The sequence below is a fragment of the Trichophyton rubrum genome (assembly GCF_000151425.1).
Source record: "Trichophyton rubrum CBS 118892 genomic scaffold supercont2.1, whole genome shotgun sequence".
NCBI lineage: Eukaryota > Fungi > Ascomycota > Eurotiomycetes > Onygenales > Arthrodermataceae > Trichophyton > Trichophyton rubrum.
In genome coordinates, this window is record NW_003456428.1 from 875,150 (window position 1) to 888,574 (window position 13,425).

The 13,425-nt window shown below is 50.1% G+C and overlaps 7 protein-coding genes across 8 annotated transcripts; 3 read left to right on the forward strand and 4 right to left on the reverse strand.

Moving 5' to 3' along the window:
* Nucleotides 1–251: 251 nt before the first annotated feature.
* Nucleotides 252–896, reverse strand: TERG_00343 (uncharacterized protein; the record flags this gene model as incomplete). Its single annotated transcript, XM_047747580.1, has 1 exon — nt 252–896. One exon carries the CDS (start codon nt 894–896, stop codon nt 252–254), a length of 645 nt encoding a protein of 214 aa, XP_047603540.1.
* Nucleotides 897–1,377: 481 nt separating this feature from the next.
* TERG_00344 (uncharacterized protein) lies at nt 1,378–3,011 on the reverse strand (the record flags this gene model as incomplete). The annotated part of the gene is made up of 7 exons (XM_003238306.1): nt 1,378–1,811; nt 1,891–1,961; nt 2,034–2,228; nt 2,312–2,490; nt 2,572–2,621; nt 2,692–2,746; nt 2,811–3,011. The coding sequence occupies 7 exons, from the start codon at nt 3,009–3,011 to the stop codon at nt 1,378–1,380; spliced, it is 1,185 nt and encodes a 394-aa protein (XP_003238354.1).
* A 605-nt stretch (nt 3,012–3,616) lies between these two features.
* TERG_11544 (uncharacterized protein) lies at nt 3,617–3,988 on the forward strand (the record flags this gene model as incomplete). Its single annotated transcript, XM_047750646.1, has 1 exon — nt 3,617–3,988. One exon carries the CDS (start codon nt 3,617–3,619, stop codon nt 3,986–3,988), a length of 372 nt encoding a protein of 123 aa, XP_047605075.1.
* Nucleotides 3,989–4,864: 876 nt separating this feature from the next.
* On the reverse strand, nt 4,865–9,061 carry TERG_00346 (uncharacterized protein; the record flags this gene model as incomplete). 2 transcript variants are annotated; one of them, XM_003238307.2, is made up of 3 exons in its annotated part: nt 4,865–6,793; nt 6,874–7,229; nt 7,339–8,431. In XM_003238307.2, the coding sequence occupies 3 exons, from the start codon at nt 8,429–8,431 to the stop codon at nt 6,347–6,349; spliced, it is 1,896 nt and encodes a 631-aa protein (XP_003238355.1). In that variant the 3' UTR covers nt 4,865–6,346. The 2 variants fall into 2 exon arrangements, with proteins under 2 accessions (XP_003238355.1, XP_047605076.1); XM_047749088.1 differs by having other exon boundaries at nt 4,865–7,229; nt 7,339–9,061.
* TERG_00347 (uncharacterized protein) lies at nt 8,918–10,372 on the forward strand (the record flags this gene model as incomplete). The annotated part of the gene is made up of 1 exon (XM_047747581.1): nt 8,918–10,372. The coding sequence occupies one exon, from the start codon at nt 8,918–8,920 to the stop codon at nt 9,296–9,298; it is 381 nt and encodes a 126-aa protein (XP_047603541.1). The 3' UTR covers nt 9,299–10,372.
* TERG_00348 (uncharacterized protein) lies at nt 10,256–12,017 on the reverse strand. The gene is made up of 2 exons (XM_047747582.1): nt 10,357–12,017; nt 10,256–10,279 (listed from the first exon to the last, which is right to left on the reverse strand). Exon 1 carries the CDS (start codon nt 11,506–11,508, stop codon nt 10,912–10,914), a length of 597 nt encoding a protein of 198 aa, XP_047603542.1. The 5' UTR covers nt 11,509–12,017; the 3' UTR covers nt 10,256–10,279; nt 10,357–10,911.
* Nucleotides 12,018–12,145: 128 nt separating this feature from the next.
* Nucleotides 12,146–12,909, forward strand: TERG_11545 (uncharacterized protein). Its single transcript, XM_047750647.1, has one exon. The coding sequence runs from the start codon at nt 12,305–12,307 to the stop codon at nt 12,620–12,622; it is 318 nt and encodes a 105-aa protein (XP_047605077.1). The 5' UTR covers nt 12,146–12,304; the 3' UTR covers nt 12,623–12,909.
* Nucleotides 12,910–13,425: the final 516 nt, after the last annotated feature.

Consider the following 13,425-nt stretch of genomic DNA (forward strand, 5'->3'; position numbering starts at 1 on the left):
ATGGTAGATGACGGAGGTGAAGAAGTAGAAAGAAGCTGAAGCTAAAGAAAGAGAAAGAGAACGAGTCGAAACCCTGGACGTCGTCAGGCATCGCGGGGCATCACGTTGTCTGTTGCGCTGGCCGGTTTTGGCCTCAACCTCAACCTCAACCTCAACCTCCTTTTTCCCGCCACCCCGATTATTTATAATTAATTAATGCACAAGCAATACCGACGGCAGACGCGGACAGGCAGGGAAGAGAGAGAGGCTAGCTACGAGGGGAACAGCTTCTGGCGGTAATACTTCATCTCCTCGATGCTCTCCAGGATGTCCTCCCGCGCCAGATGGACGCCCTTCTTCGCCGGCGCATCCCGCAGCACCTCCTCGCTGGCCCATCGTCGAGCGGCCTCCTTCACGCTGCTCACGTCCAGGATGCGGTAGTGCAGCCAGTCCAGCACCTGTGCGTACGGCGGTTTGGCGAGAAAGGCCCGGTCGGCGTGCACGCTGTTCCCGGCCAGCAGCGCGGTGCGTTGCGTAGGCACATACTGCTTGATGTAGGCCAGCAGGCCGCGGGCTGCCTCTTCGGCCGTCGTGGGGGACAAGAGCACGGCAGCTGTTAGGCCAGAGCGGCCGTGGGTGTCGATGCACCAGGCATTCATGCGGTCGAGGACGTCCTGCGGCTGGTGGACGATGGCCTCGAAGCCTTCAGGTTCGAGCAGGTTAAGCTGCACGTCTGTGATGTAGCAGCATATCTGCAGTATGTGGTCATTTGCCGGATCGAGACCCGTCATCTGCATGCCGCCGGCCTCATTGGTTAGCTGGATAGACTTCCTTCTATACGAAGAAGCTGAGTGGAACGGGGGTCGAACCTCACAGTCGATCCAGACTAGAGGATCACTAGATCGTTGAAGAGCCATGGGTCAGGCAAGAGAAGGAAGGGGATGTTCAAAAGAAGCTTGGTTATTGGAAATGCGGAGAGAAGATTGAGGTTTTGATCGGACGGAGAAGAAAAGTGTCTAGGTATTTGTCTTCGGCTCTAGGGTGGCCAAAGGAGAAAACGTTCCGTGGCCAGCCAACTATATAGCTATACTTTGAAAAAAAAAAAATTATACAGCAAGAAGAGAGTCCAGAAAAACAAAGAAAAAGGAAAAAGGAAAAGTATATAGGTGAAAGAACTGGGTATCAGAAATAGACCTCCCTCCAAGGGGTACGTACGTATGGTTCTTTTTAAAAAAGGCCAAAGCTGATTGAAGATAGTGGCAGTAGAGTAGGAGACAAGGAGAAAAGTAAAGGACAAAACGCCGAAAGGAATCACATATCCAAAGCCGTTCAAAAGGATACCCCCCATAAAATCAAACCACAGAAAAGAATTTATATAAGATATGAACCCCCAGGGCATCAAACGTAGTTGTTATATCGATCCTTTTGATAGTCGTTATAAGCGGGTTCGTTGCGGAAGCCACTCCGGGATGGGTTGCGCACGTCGTTGCCTCTGCTGTCGTAGGACCGAGGCGAGGTTGGATATGTCTTTGTTGAAGGGAACTCCGCTGGGCTCAGTGCAATGGTCGAGCCTCCGTCGTCTTCGTCCTCGGTCTGTCGAGACCTGACGAACTGGTGGATGGTCTGCTGCTTGTAGATTCCCCCAGAGCCCAGTCCGTTGGAAGGGTTGCTACTGCCCCATCGGCTGCCGTATCGTGACCCCGAGCTATTGCTCTTGAAGCCCAGGTTGGGGAAATATTTTTGTGCAAACGGCCGAAGAACGGGTATAGATGTGCAGATCACAGCAAGATTGATTTCGAGGTCGGTCCATACCCAAACATTGTATCCTTCCCCTAGAATTGAATATCAAGTCAGCCTCCTGAAAGCAAGGTTTCAAATAAAGGGTCTGGGAGCTGGGATCCTTTCACTTACAGGTAACATCATATGTTCCCACTAGAGTCCGGTACATATACCACGACTTGACGCACCCTGCTACACAAGAACTGTACAAAATACCAGGTCAGTCATGTACCAAAGGAAAGAAAAGTAAAGGATCAGAGATTTGAGAGCCATACATGAATCCCAAGCACATCATCACGATGAGGACAATTCTGTCCCGAACTGGTAGATGTAGCTTCCAAAGCGCAGGACAAGGAGTGACAAGTATCATAACGTCCATCACAGCGTTGGAGTAAATACCTGGAAGCAATCTAAATTCTTCTTCCATGCAACCTTTTTGCAAGAAGGAGTTCCAGTAGTTTGAGAGTGGGCTACATATGACGCGAATTAGGATCCGTCTCTTTTGACCACGACATCATTTGAGATATCAGATGAAACGGGGACGCAATCTTACATGCAGGCAATAAGCATGAGAACCATGAAAGCCACAAACCAGGCAAGAACCAGGCCGACCTGTATCCATGCTAGCCGGATGTATATCTTTTCAGTGAAGAAACGAAGGTAGGAGGCCAAAATAGATAGCTTCACGAGGGTCATGAGCGGAATGAACAAGAGTTGGCATATGTAACTCGTCTATAACACAGTCAGAGTATTGCATTAACCAGAAAACGTATAAAAATAAGGGGGATCCGGAGCCGGGTGGTGATATCCTACTATTCTTGATTCTCTGAACTGGCTGAACTTGAAGTCCCAGATGTGAAAGCCTGCCAAAAAGAACTTGTCGTCAGCGATGTTTCTAGGCCGATAACCCTATTGACAACGGAAAAAACCTACCCCATCCATATCTGGTGCTGACAATTGCTGATGCTGAGATGCCCATCAAAAACGGCTATAGTGGATATATTAGCCAAATGTCCAGCTATTGGACATGGACTGAAAGAAGAGGAACGTACAATAGCGGCCACCATAAGCCAATCATCCCATGATGCAGCTTTTCGCAAATGAAGGCGAACATACATCCGCAGTGACATGACGATAATTGATAGTGTCGTGAAGGTCACCCCTATAATGGCCAGCTCCGGCCCAGCGTACTCTGGGTTGACGTAGTTGGGCTTCGGCCATGTCTTGATGACCTCAGGAGGTGGATTTCTCATTGTGACGGTTCAAAGGAGCTCAAAGAGCAGCCAGAGGAGCAAGCAAGGGAGTGAGCTGAAGAGTTGAGCAGACTTGCTGAAGATCCCAGCTGGCCACTCTTTCCGGGTTCTGGAGAGCGAGTGGGCTCCTGGGATATATATATACGTATAAAATATACGCCCTCTAAAATGCCGATGACCTTTCCCCCCAGAGCTCTGAGTTCTAGTGCCTGAAATAGAATTTTGAGCAACCACACAACGATCGAGAAACGAGGAGTACAAACGAGGAGGCTTAAAGTAAAAAAGGGGACAAGAGAGCGAGAAAGCGAGAGATGGTAATGTTTATAAGAAACAAGTCGACATCGATCGTCTGAAGACCCGCTTACTTGGGTTGGAGTGGAATCCCGACTGCTTGGAGGAAGATAGGCCGAAGCAAAATAACAATAATGCCTGATCGTGCAGTGAGGTCGATATACGAGCGGAGGCGATTTCGACTCAAAAAAAGTAAAATGGACGTAGGAAATAGGCATAGCTCGCAGTCAGAAGGGGGAAGACCAAACGTCCATATCTTTGCCGCTTGGGAAATTAAACGCTTCGCCGTTCCTTAGGTCGATTCAAGGTTCAACATGACCCCGTTGATATCCCCATCCATGGATGGAGTCCATGCCAGATCCTTGATCAACCTCGTAAGCGACGGGGCTTGTAGCGTGCTTCATCGACAACGGTTTTGTTTTTTTTTTTCCCCTTATGTTTTGGTTCCCCTTCTTCCCTGCTTGCGTTTCTTCCTGGCCAATTTCTATGGCAGGACTTGGATAGGACAAAGCGTACTCCGTACCCCGGAGGGCTGGGCTGTTACTGTACGGAGTAACTTTTGCGTTGTTCGCCTTCCCCCTTTTCTTTTTTTTTTTATATATGCGTGGCAGCCACCACCTCTGAACTCCTCTGTACCTGGAGAACGACAACGGGCCTTGGTAACATCTGATTCAGGAACCCCTTAGCACGCACCCTAGTGTCACTGAGGGTGGGCCGGTGGATCTCCCTGCTTCTCTGGACTAATCGCAAAGAAGAAAAGACTCGACTGTGGACTCTGTCTGGCATGGCGGAAGCCTCAATAATAGGGTTTGTTCAATCTACCTGAGTCTTCCCTGAACTTCCTTAATTGGCTGTTGCAGGGGCGACCTGGTGCCTGGATTCTCCACATCTGCTAAGTCGGAAGCCTGGTATGGAGCACGGCGTACGGAGTACAAGAGGGACATGAAAATTTGGACGCATACGGAGTATATGTATGCAAGTCAGTGTATCTAGGCCGGGCTGTTGTATGCACGTAAAAAGCAGGATGATGGGGTAGACACTGATATCGGCCATGATGGAGCGAGCAGTTGGTTGCCGTCGCTGGCTGGCTACCTACTTAACTAGCGTGCTGCTTCCCCTCTCGTACTTAAATCGAGCGTGCATATTTTAGCTGTGATCGAGTGATTAGTACGGAGATGGGCTTGTTGCACATTTTGATAACTTAACGCTGCAGCCAACGAAGGCCTTTCTAGACTCGTCTCTCCAGTATCGAGATACGAGTTGATATCGAACCATGAAAGCCTGGCCGCGTAACAAGCGAGACGAGTTCGCAGAGCAGCAGAATTGGCCGTTTTGCTTCCTCCGTTTCCCTTTTGCGGTCAATTCCTCTGTCGCTCAAGCATTCGACAGTGATTGCTATCCTATCCTTTCTGCCTCGAGGTACGGAGTACGGTAGAGTGGCTAGCCCTGACACTAGCGACGCAAGCTCCCACCATATACGGAGTACGAGAGAGGCTTCTCTCTGGCAAAAAGCATGCGAGCTTCTGAACCACGGCTCCGGCAAAGACATGTGACTTTCGACCTGGGCTTCGGCTTGCTCGTCTAGGCTTTCTTGACTGCTCAGGATGGCTTCTGGGGCGATTTTCTGGCCGCTTGGATGATGATTGGTAGGAAGCTTGACAATGAAGAAGAAAAGGGGAGAAAAGGGAAAAAGGAGGCCGACGGGAAATAATAGCTATTTGGAAAAAGAAGGATCGTCTTTCCTTCTCCATCTGTTTCGTTGGTGGCTTGCTCTCGAGGTAGCTTGCCTCCCAACAGCCAGATGGCTCTAACTAACATGATGACCGCCGGCTGCTGATGGATGGGCAAGGGAGATGCGATGTCCTGCCGAATAAGAAAAGGGGAATCTTTCTCGAGATCGACCAAAATCACCATTAATATGACTGTTACTAATGTTATCATTATTGTCATGACCGATTATCTTGATCGACGATGCAGATGCAAGAGCTGATGGAGGGGTTGGTTCGCTCGTCGCTTGGTGGTCGTTCGTCGCTCTGCAAGGACGGCTATATCGCAGCTCAGCTAAGCGTGGCTCCGGCAGGGATTTTTGTGGGCTTTTGCGTTTGGGCAGGGGATGTTTCCCCTTTCCCTGTTCCATAGTCCGAACATAATATAACCGAGAGTAAAGCCTATCCAGTCGTCAGTCGTATAGAGTCGATGCCAGAAAGACACGGTGGGGACCCCTTGCTGGTCGTAAGGGAAGACAAAGGCCACCACCAACAGGTGTATGCACAGAGTGCTCCGTCCTCTAGCAGACCGCCACCACTACCGACAGCGGCAGCGGCAGCTAATCTACCACTACGTAAGGGACGGCGTAAAGGGGAAGAGAAACGGAGTCGGCCATTGTGCTTCCGGCCCAAAAGAATTTGTCGAAGTATAAGTAAGGGCTGACGTGAGTTAACCTGCCTGCAGACGCACAGTGCAGGAATTTTGAATCAATATAAAAATGCCTGAAGAGCTCAAGGAAAGACACAAAAAAATGGACAGAGAGTTACGGAGCGACGATCCATATATTTATAACTTCCTGATACGAGTATAGGAGGCAGAACTCTTGTTTCTTTGCGACGTACGGAGCATTTGAGATAATGATCCTGGATGCCAACACCTGCTCTGCACCAGATGGGTGCCAAAAGACCACAAGAGAGATACATGCATGCATAGGGACCAAAGGAAGAGTGGACAGCACCAAATCGCAAGAAAGCTAGCAGATTTTAATTTGCTCTTGTTCCGTTTGTCCATTTATCCACGGTATATCGGGAGTCGGAATGATGGCGCGGTGGATTCCGCCTTGCTGTCTGAGTGGACAGGATTAATAAAAAAGGGGGGGTCATCAATCAGACTAGTTTCTCTCGACACTGCAAGAGATGGGTAGAATATTATAGAAATTGAAGCTGTAGTTAGGTGAGTACGGAGAAAGGTGAGAAGGAACGGTAAAAGGGAGCTGCATGAATTCTCTTTGTTTTTGTTGAACCCCTGGAACATTAATCAAAGGTAGGGCCCGTTCGCTACAACTCCTCCTCTAAGCCGGGTGACTTTATATCAGACTGCATTATACCCTCCGAGAATAAGCTCCCACCTAGGCTATCATTATTAGCAGTGGTGGTGCTTGTATTGTGGTTGGTTATGCTGCTCGAGGTAGCAGTAGCAGTAGTGTCCATGATCTCGTGAATCTTAGATGATAAGCCAGTCACTGCCCCCTGACGATGAACATTCTCGTCAGTTGCCGATATGCTTGCCCTTTGTTTTTTGAGCGGGCTACCAACATAGGCATCATTGTCGAGTAAATTCATACTTGTCTCCTTGGGCAGACTACTATGAGGTGGTGTGGAGTCGTGCCTGGCTGTTACTGGCGGGGAAAGCCTTGCTCCGGGAGTGCTTGATTTTGAAGCCTTCGCGGGATCTGCGAGACCGGCCGCGGCGGACAAGGGCTCGGCAGAGTGCTGTCGTTTGAGCTAAAAAGGAGTTGCAATGCTATGTTAGCGTCCCATCATGCCATGGTGAAGTTAAGAAAAGAGGTCCATGATGCACATACCTTTATCTGCCGAACACCTTCTGCGAGCTCACCCTGCCGCTTGGCATCATCGGGAGATAGGAGAGAGTTGCCCTCTTTCTCCTCTTCATCCTCAGCCTTACCAACAATGGAAACAGAGACACCTTCGTCATCTTCATCGTCGTCACTGTCGAGTTCGTTTCCATTGGAGCTCTTTCTTTTACCAGTTTTCTGCTCCTTTTCGCGATCTCTAAAGCCGACAAAGCCGGTAGTGCCACCCGGCTTCAGTGGTTTGATATTCGCAAAATCGGGCTGTGTAGACTTTCGACGAGCTGATTTAAGAGACTCCTTGTCTTGGGACTTGGGATCCTTTAATATCCCCATTTTCTGCAATTGGCCTGTAGCAAATCATAAGGCAGGAAAAGATGGGGGTGATGTTAGCATGAGTGATCATCTACTCCAAGATCGAAAGAAGGGAAAAAAGAATAAAGTGGTGAAACGACTTACGTTCGCCCCTATACATGAATGTAAAGATGGCATAGGGCTTATCGGTTGGATCGATTCCGGTGACCGTCTGAGTGCTGATGGACTTGGGGTCTAGTGACTTTGGCTTCGCAAAGCTGGTGGTATGGTCTATATCTGCCGTGCTGCCGTTTCCATTCGACTCTTGATCGCCGCCAGGACCACCATGCAGGTCCTCATCATCATCATGGGCATCAAACTGAGGAGAATACTCTCCACGCTTGATCTCGCCGGAAGCCAAAACTCTGAACAAGGCTACTTTAATCTGACCGGCCGTTTCTGGGATAGGGTCGTCATCAAAGTCCGAATCTGTGGATAGCAATTCCGCATCGTCAGATAGCTGCTCCACGGGCGACTGATCATTTGCTCCATAACGAAGAACACCCTTCTCCCGCAGAAGCTTTGGCTTCTTGTCATCCAGATCCATGCTTTCGTCTGCAGCCGCATTAGCAGCGTCTTCATTGCGTTGTTGGAGCTCTCGTTTTCGCCTCCTTTTCTCCATTTTTTGACGTCTTCGTTCAATTTTCTCTGCAGCATCCTTGCCCTCGAGATCTAATCCATTAAGCCATCGTTCTAGGCCGACTTCACGAAACAAGAATTCTCGTTCGGCAAGCCCACCGCCTTCGGATTGCGGAACACCTACCCACCTCGAATTGACCCAAGTCTCTTCACCCCTTCTTAATAAGGTGGCCACTTCTTCTTTCTGCCTGCCATCAAAATAGATATATGCTGCAACTGTTTCTCGCGGGGAGGCTGTCATGGGTTGATATGGGCCTATGGAAGAACCAGAAGTAGGCTGGTCCGGGAGGCCTCCCACAATCTTGGGCCTCGGATAGGGGTTATCTGGCGTAGCTTTTGGCGTGGAATAAGGGACTGTCAGACCTGGTGTGAGGAGGGTGATTGATATGGCGAATGTCGACTGTTCTGGCTTCCCAGTGGCTGAGTTGGGAAGCTTAGGAGGCGGTACCGGGATGTAGCAGGCAATTCGAGAGGCACGGGAATGGCGCTGAACCGAGTATTCGGCAAGTGGCCCATTAGGCGTATGAATGCTGACTGCAAGGCCCTTAAAACAAGGCATGATTGATAGAATATAAAAAACTCCCTCCCACCCTAGATGATAACAGCCAGGGATTGATTATGCAGATGCCGACAGAAGATACCGCAGGAACCTGAAGGCAACGAAAAAGGGAAGAGAGAGGGAGAGAAAGAGGGAGAAGCCGAGAGAGAAGCCGTATAGGTTGGTTGGATGTGTGTATGTTATTAGAAAAAGGAGAGGAATGAGCCGTGGCTAAAGGCAGTCAGTGTTAGTGACAGAGACCATTAACAAAAATAGCGGCCACTTCTCTCCTTACTAAACAAGCCAACTCACTGGATATTAAATAGAATAAAGCCAGTTATTGCAGTATTATGGTAAACCCAGACATCCAAATCATTTAAATGTGCGGCCGTGGTCGTTAAGGCAAGGAGGGAGACAGGAAGATAGGTAGAGAAGGGCAACAGAGAAGAAGGTAAATAAAGAAAAACAAAAGGACGAGCAGCAGAAGAAAGGGTACAGGATCCAACAATGGCCGAAGCTCTGAGCGGTCAAGGAGACCTTGGTCCGGCAAAGAAGAAGATCGATGACCGCCACCGGTTCTTTCGCAGAGGATTAAAAGGGACACGATGGCTCGGGGGTATGCGCGCGCAAGTACGGAAGACCGAATCACAGGTCACCTCCCCCCCGGTCTGCGAGTTGTCCGCGTTCGCTTTTGTTCTGGGCTGCTGGTTTGCTGATGCCGCCTATCTGGTGGAAAAGACAGCTCCACCGCCGATGGAAGTTATACGGGACAAAAAGCGGGAACCCACAGTGCCTCTAGAGCTGCGTCCTGATCGAGGGGCGAGAGCTGCAGATGGCGTTGGGCGGAGAATGGGAGTAAGACCTCGTACGGTAGAATGTCGGGCTTAGCGCAGACGGAGAGACGAGGGTCGATGGACGGGGCGTCGGCCTGGTATCGAGACGGAGAGGCAGAATGAGCGAGGGCGCGGTGGGAGGAAGACGAAGAGGAGGGAGAGACAGAAGTTGGAGATGGAGTTGGCGACGATGGTCGTTAATTCTGACCACAACAAAAGAAAAGCCAAAACGGGACAAAGTTGGATTGGCAGGAAGGGGAGGCCACGTGATGTACACTTGGGCGTGCTGACTTTGGACGATTTGATGCTGCTGATGATTATGGATTGATATCTATCTTGTGATGGATGGCTATGATGGCAGTATAAAGTCAAACGTAGCTGTGTTAATGGCACGAGTCATAGCAGGAGCGATACTAGTAATAATTCCTAGTGCGGAGTATAGCATAGATAGAAATAACGAGACACAGGTGTATCATTAGAGCTGCTTCTACCTGCTGCTACTGGCTATTACCGTAGCTTATTCCAATCAGATACTGACGGTAGTCTACCTACTGAGCAGAGAGATAGCATGAAAGCAAAGGAGACCAAGCTGTTTCAGTGGCCAGCAACAGTAGCAGAATTAAACCAGACAAAAAAGAGAGGCATTATCCTTAACTAGTAAAACATGACACCCTTTATCTGTATTATCTAAACAAGACAAGGTGACGAAAATGGGGCTAAGATGAGATAAGATGCAGTAAGGAACTCTTCTCACATCTTCTCTGCTGTCGCCCCGTGGTCAGCCTGGACACTGGGGCGGGCGTCATCACTATCATCGTCTCGGTGAAGTTCATCGAACTTGTACAAGGGTTCGAGCTCAGCGTGCTTCTGGCGGAGGATGTGTCGACGGAAGAAGTGAGGCAGGACCTTGAAGACTTGGTAGTGCATGTGAGTGGTTGTGGGGACAGCAAAGATGTAGTCGAGTTCCTCAAGGGTGCGTTGCTTTGTTTCAGGAACCCAGAGATAAATCATTATCAGGGCAAGGACGTTCAGGCCACTGTTTTTGTTTCAAATGAGTTAGGCTTTTTCTTTCTTTTTCCTTCATTTGGACATGGGGAAGAGGAAAAGACTTACGCGTAGAAGCCAAAGGCACCGGTTGGGGTCATGGCTTGAAGAATACGGGGGAACGAGACGGAGAGCACTGCTGCCCAGAAAAGACAGGTTGCGACAGCCCATGACATACCGACCTCTGATTAATTGATCTGGTTAGTAATTATTGCCTTATTTTTAATGGGAAAAGACATGTATAACTTACCACGATGGGACAAGGGGAACACTTCAGCAGAGTATGTGAACGGCACTGGCCCCTCGCCAGGAGAGTAGAAGGCAGCGAAGAGGAAGACAAAGAAGGCAACGAGGCCAAGGTGGGCTCTGTTTTCCTCGGGAATGTAGAAGCAGAAACCGGCTGCCAGGAGAGTCCATGTCATCTGTGGGAAGGTGAAGATCAACAAAGCTCGTCGACCCCAGGTATCGATGGTCCAAATGGCGGGGAACGCAAAGACGAAGTTGACGAGACCGAAACCGAATGAGGCAATGAGAGCCTCAGACTCACTGGCGCCGGCTTGTTTGAAGATAGTTGACGAGTAGAAGGCCATGATGTTGACTGGTTAACGTCTACGTGTCAGCATATCAAGATACCAAATATTCAGATGGAAAGGAGGTGTGTGTGTGTATGCATGCATGATACGTACTTCCGCACATCTGCTGAGCAATCATAACGACAAAGGAAGCCAGAGTTGCACGTCGAACTCGGGGAATGGTGAATAGTTGGAAGAAACGGGTGATGTAGTTGCTGTCTCCGGCGAGCTCGGCCTCGATCTGGATCTGAGAGTAGATCAGGTAGAGGTCTCTGGCAGCCTGAATCTGGTGGTTTCTTAACCGCTTGAGAGAGTGAAAAGCCTTGGAGATCTTGCCCTTCTTAATATACCAACGCGGCGACTCGGGACAGAGGTACACCATTGCCACGAGAGGGACAGCTGGGATGAAAGCAGAGCCAACTTGCAAGCGCCATGCGATTGTTCCAACATCCTTCACAACCAGGTTAGCAGTGAATCCGAGGAAGATACCGAACGCGGTCCATCTAGTAAAGAAGTTAGTCGGATGCAAACATAGGGAAGGGACCAAAAGGGGAACATACAGCTGCCAGCTCATGACGAGGCCACCACGGACTATGGCAGGTGTATTTTCAGCGCAGAAGATGGGAACAGTGGAGGCCTTTGTACCCATTCCAACACCGAGGAGTAGACGAGTTGCGAGCAATTGTTGCCATGTTTGAGCTACAGCAGAGCCGATGGGGGTCAGGACACAGAATACCGCGGAGACAAAGATGGTACCTCGACGACCGAGATACTGGTTCAGGGGGTCGGAAAGCCAGCAGCCACTATTTTAATCAGTTAGACAGCGCACTTGAGGAACAAGCAGCCAAAAAATAACCGGGGTATTTCGTCTGAGTTCGGTCTTCTGCTTACAATAGAGCGGAGCCAATGTATGGGCCACTGAGAAATCATGTTAGCATGCAGGCACAACAGCTACACAAGCGATTTAAGGTAGCTAAGGTTTTCGGTTAACATACGAGTTAACGAGACCAACAAGCCACGAGTTCACCTCAGCATTGGGAGCTCCCGGAGAATCATCGATACCTAGAGCTTTAGGGAATGAGAGATTGGCGCCGTTGGAACCAGTCTGATCCCATCCTCTTTATCGTGGAATGTTAGGACTTTATGCACACGGAACAAGGCCGGGGCGGTCAGTACTCACTGGACAGCAGCTCCGATAGAGCAGAGGATGATGGTAAAGTACATCGACCATGGCTGGCGCCACTTGTGAGTGATCTCCCGGCGGATAGAGTCTCGCTCGTCGTCGGTCAGGCCCTCGACAGTCTCGAAGTTGGCCGGATCCTTTGCTATGAGAGCGCCCTTTCGCAGCAGCGGCAGAGCATCTTCGATCCCGTACTTGGTCGCAAACTCGTCCACGTCACGGAGAAGCTGTCTCTTGGGGATGCTGGCCAGCGGGTTAAGACAACATGGTCCCACAGCTTCGTCAGTATGGACCTTCTCTTAACTCGGCGTTTTTCCAGCTTGGAGGTGTAAGAATATTATATGCATGGTATCTACGCACTTTGCGGATATGTTGTGCTGGAGGTCGATGCGATCTCTCTCTGCACGCTCCTCGTCCTCAATATCGGAGCTTCCATTGCTCAGCTTCGGTTCAACATGAGCTGTCTGAGTTTGAGGCGAGACCTGCTGTGTCTCTGGCTGTGGTGCAGCTGTCTCCTGCGTCGAGGTTGGCTGCTGTGTGTCGGTGGCAGGCTCGTTGCCACGCTCGGGTTCGGCCATTGTAAAGGCAGGCTTTGCCAGGGCACGTAACTATAGCTTCAACAGCCTTGCCTGGAGAAAAGGAGGAGATGGAGGAAAAGGCAGTGCAATGAAGAACTACAAGCTGTTCGACTATCTGGCGTACCTGGTGTGCTTAAATAGTTACACTCGCTTGGGTCATCAACAACATCAACAACACCAACAAAGACAAGCTAGAAATAGCGCAAAGCCGGGCGACCAAGAGGCTTTATAAAGCAAAAAGAAAAGCCTCTCCCGCCTCCCATGAATTTAAACATATATACTCTTGCACCGCGAGACAGACTCTCTCTCGCTCCCCACTTCCCCGGGCTCCAGGTTTTTTTTCTTTTGGCTCTGCTTGCTCTGCTCTGCCTGCTGGAGTGCCGCGAGCTTGGGTTTGCCTGGATACGATGACGTCCGTTACATCGCAATCCATCGCTGTTACATGGTGGTAAGTGGCTGGCGGCGCTGGTTGGCTCGCAGTGTCCAAGGTCCAAGGTCCACGGAAAACGAGCTGCTACCACTCTGTCCCCCGGCTGTTACTGCTCCGTCACGGCCTGTAAAGAAGGGAAAATTACAAGCAAAGGACAGCCTGAGTGGAGATCGCAGATGCAACATCCATACTGCAAGCATCAGGCAGGTCTGTTGGCTCCTGCTTGGCATCTCCAGCGCGAAACGGACGGGAACAGAGAGAGATACAGCGGTACAGGGACAGGAAGCGCAGGGCCAGAGAGCAAGAGGGAGGGCGGGAAAAAAGAGACAGACACGACCTGGCAGGATACGAAGGGCAAAGACCTCCTGTCAGGTAACA

What these genes read in the sequence shown, in the direction of transcription:
- TERG_00348 (XM_047747582.1), bottom strand. Translation starts at nt 11,508, where the DNA reads ATGGGTACAAAGGCCTCCACTGTTCCCATCTTCTGCGCTGAAAATACA.
- TERG_11545 (XM_047750647.1), top strand. Translation starts at nt 12,305, where the DNA reads ATGGTCCCACAGCTTCGTCAGTATGGACCTTCTCTTAACTCGGCGTTT.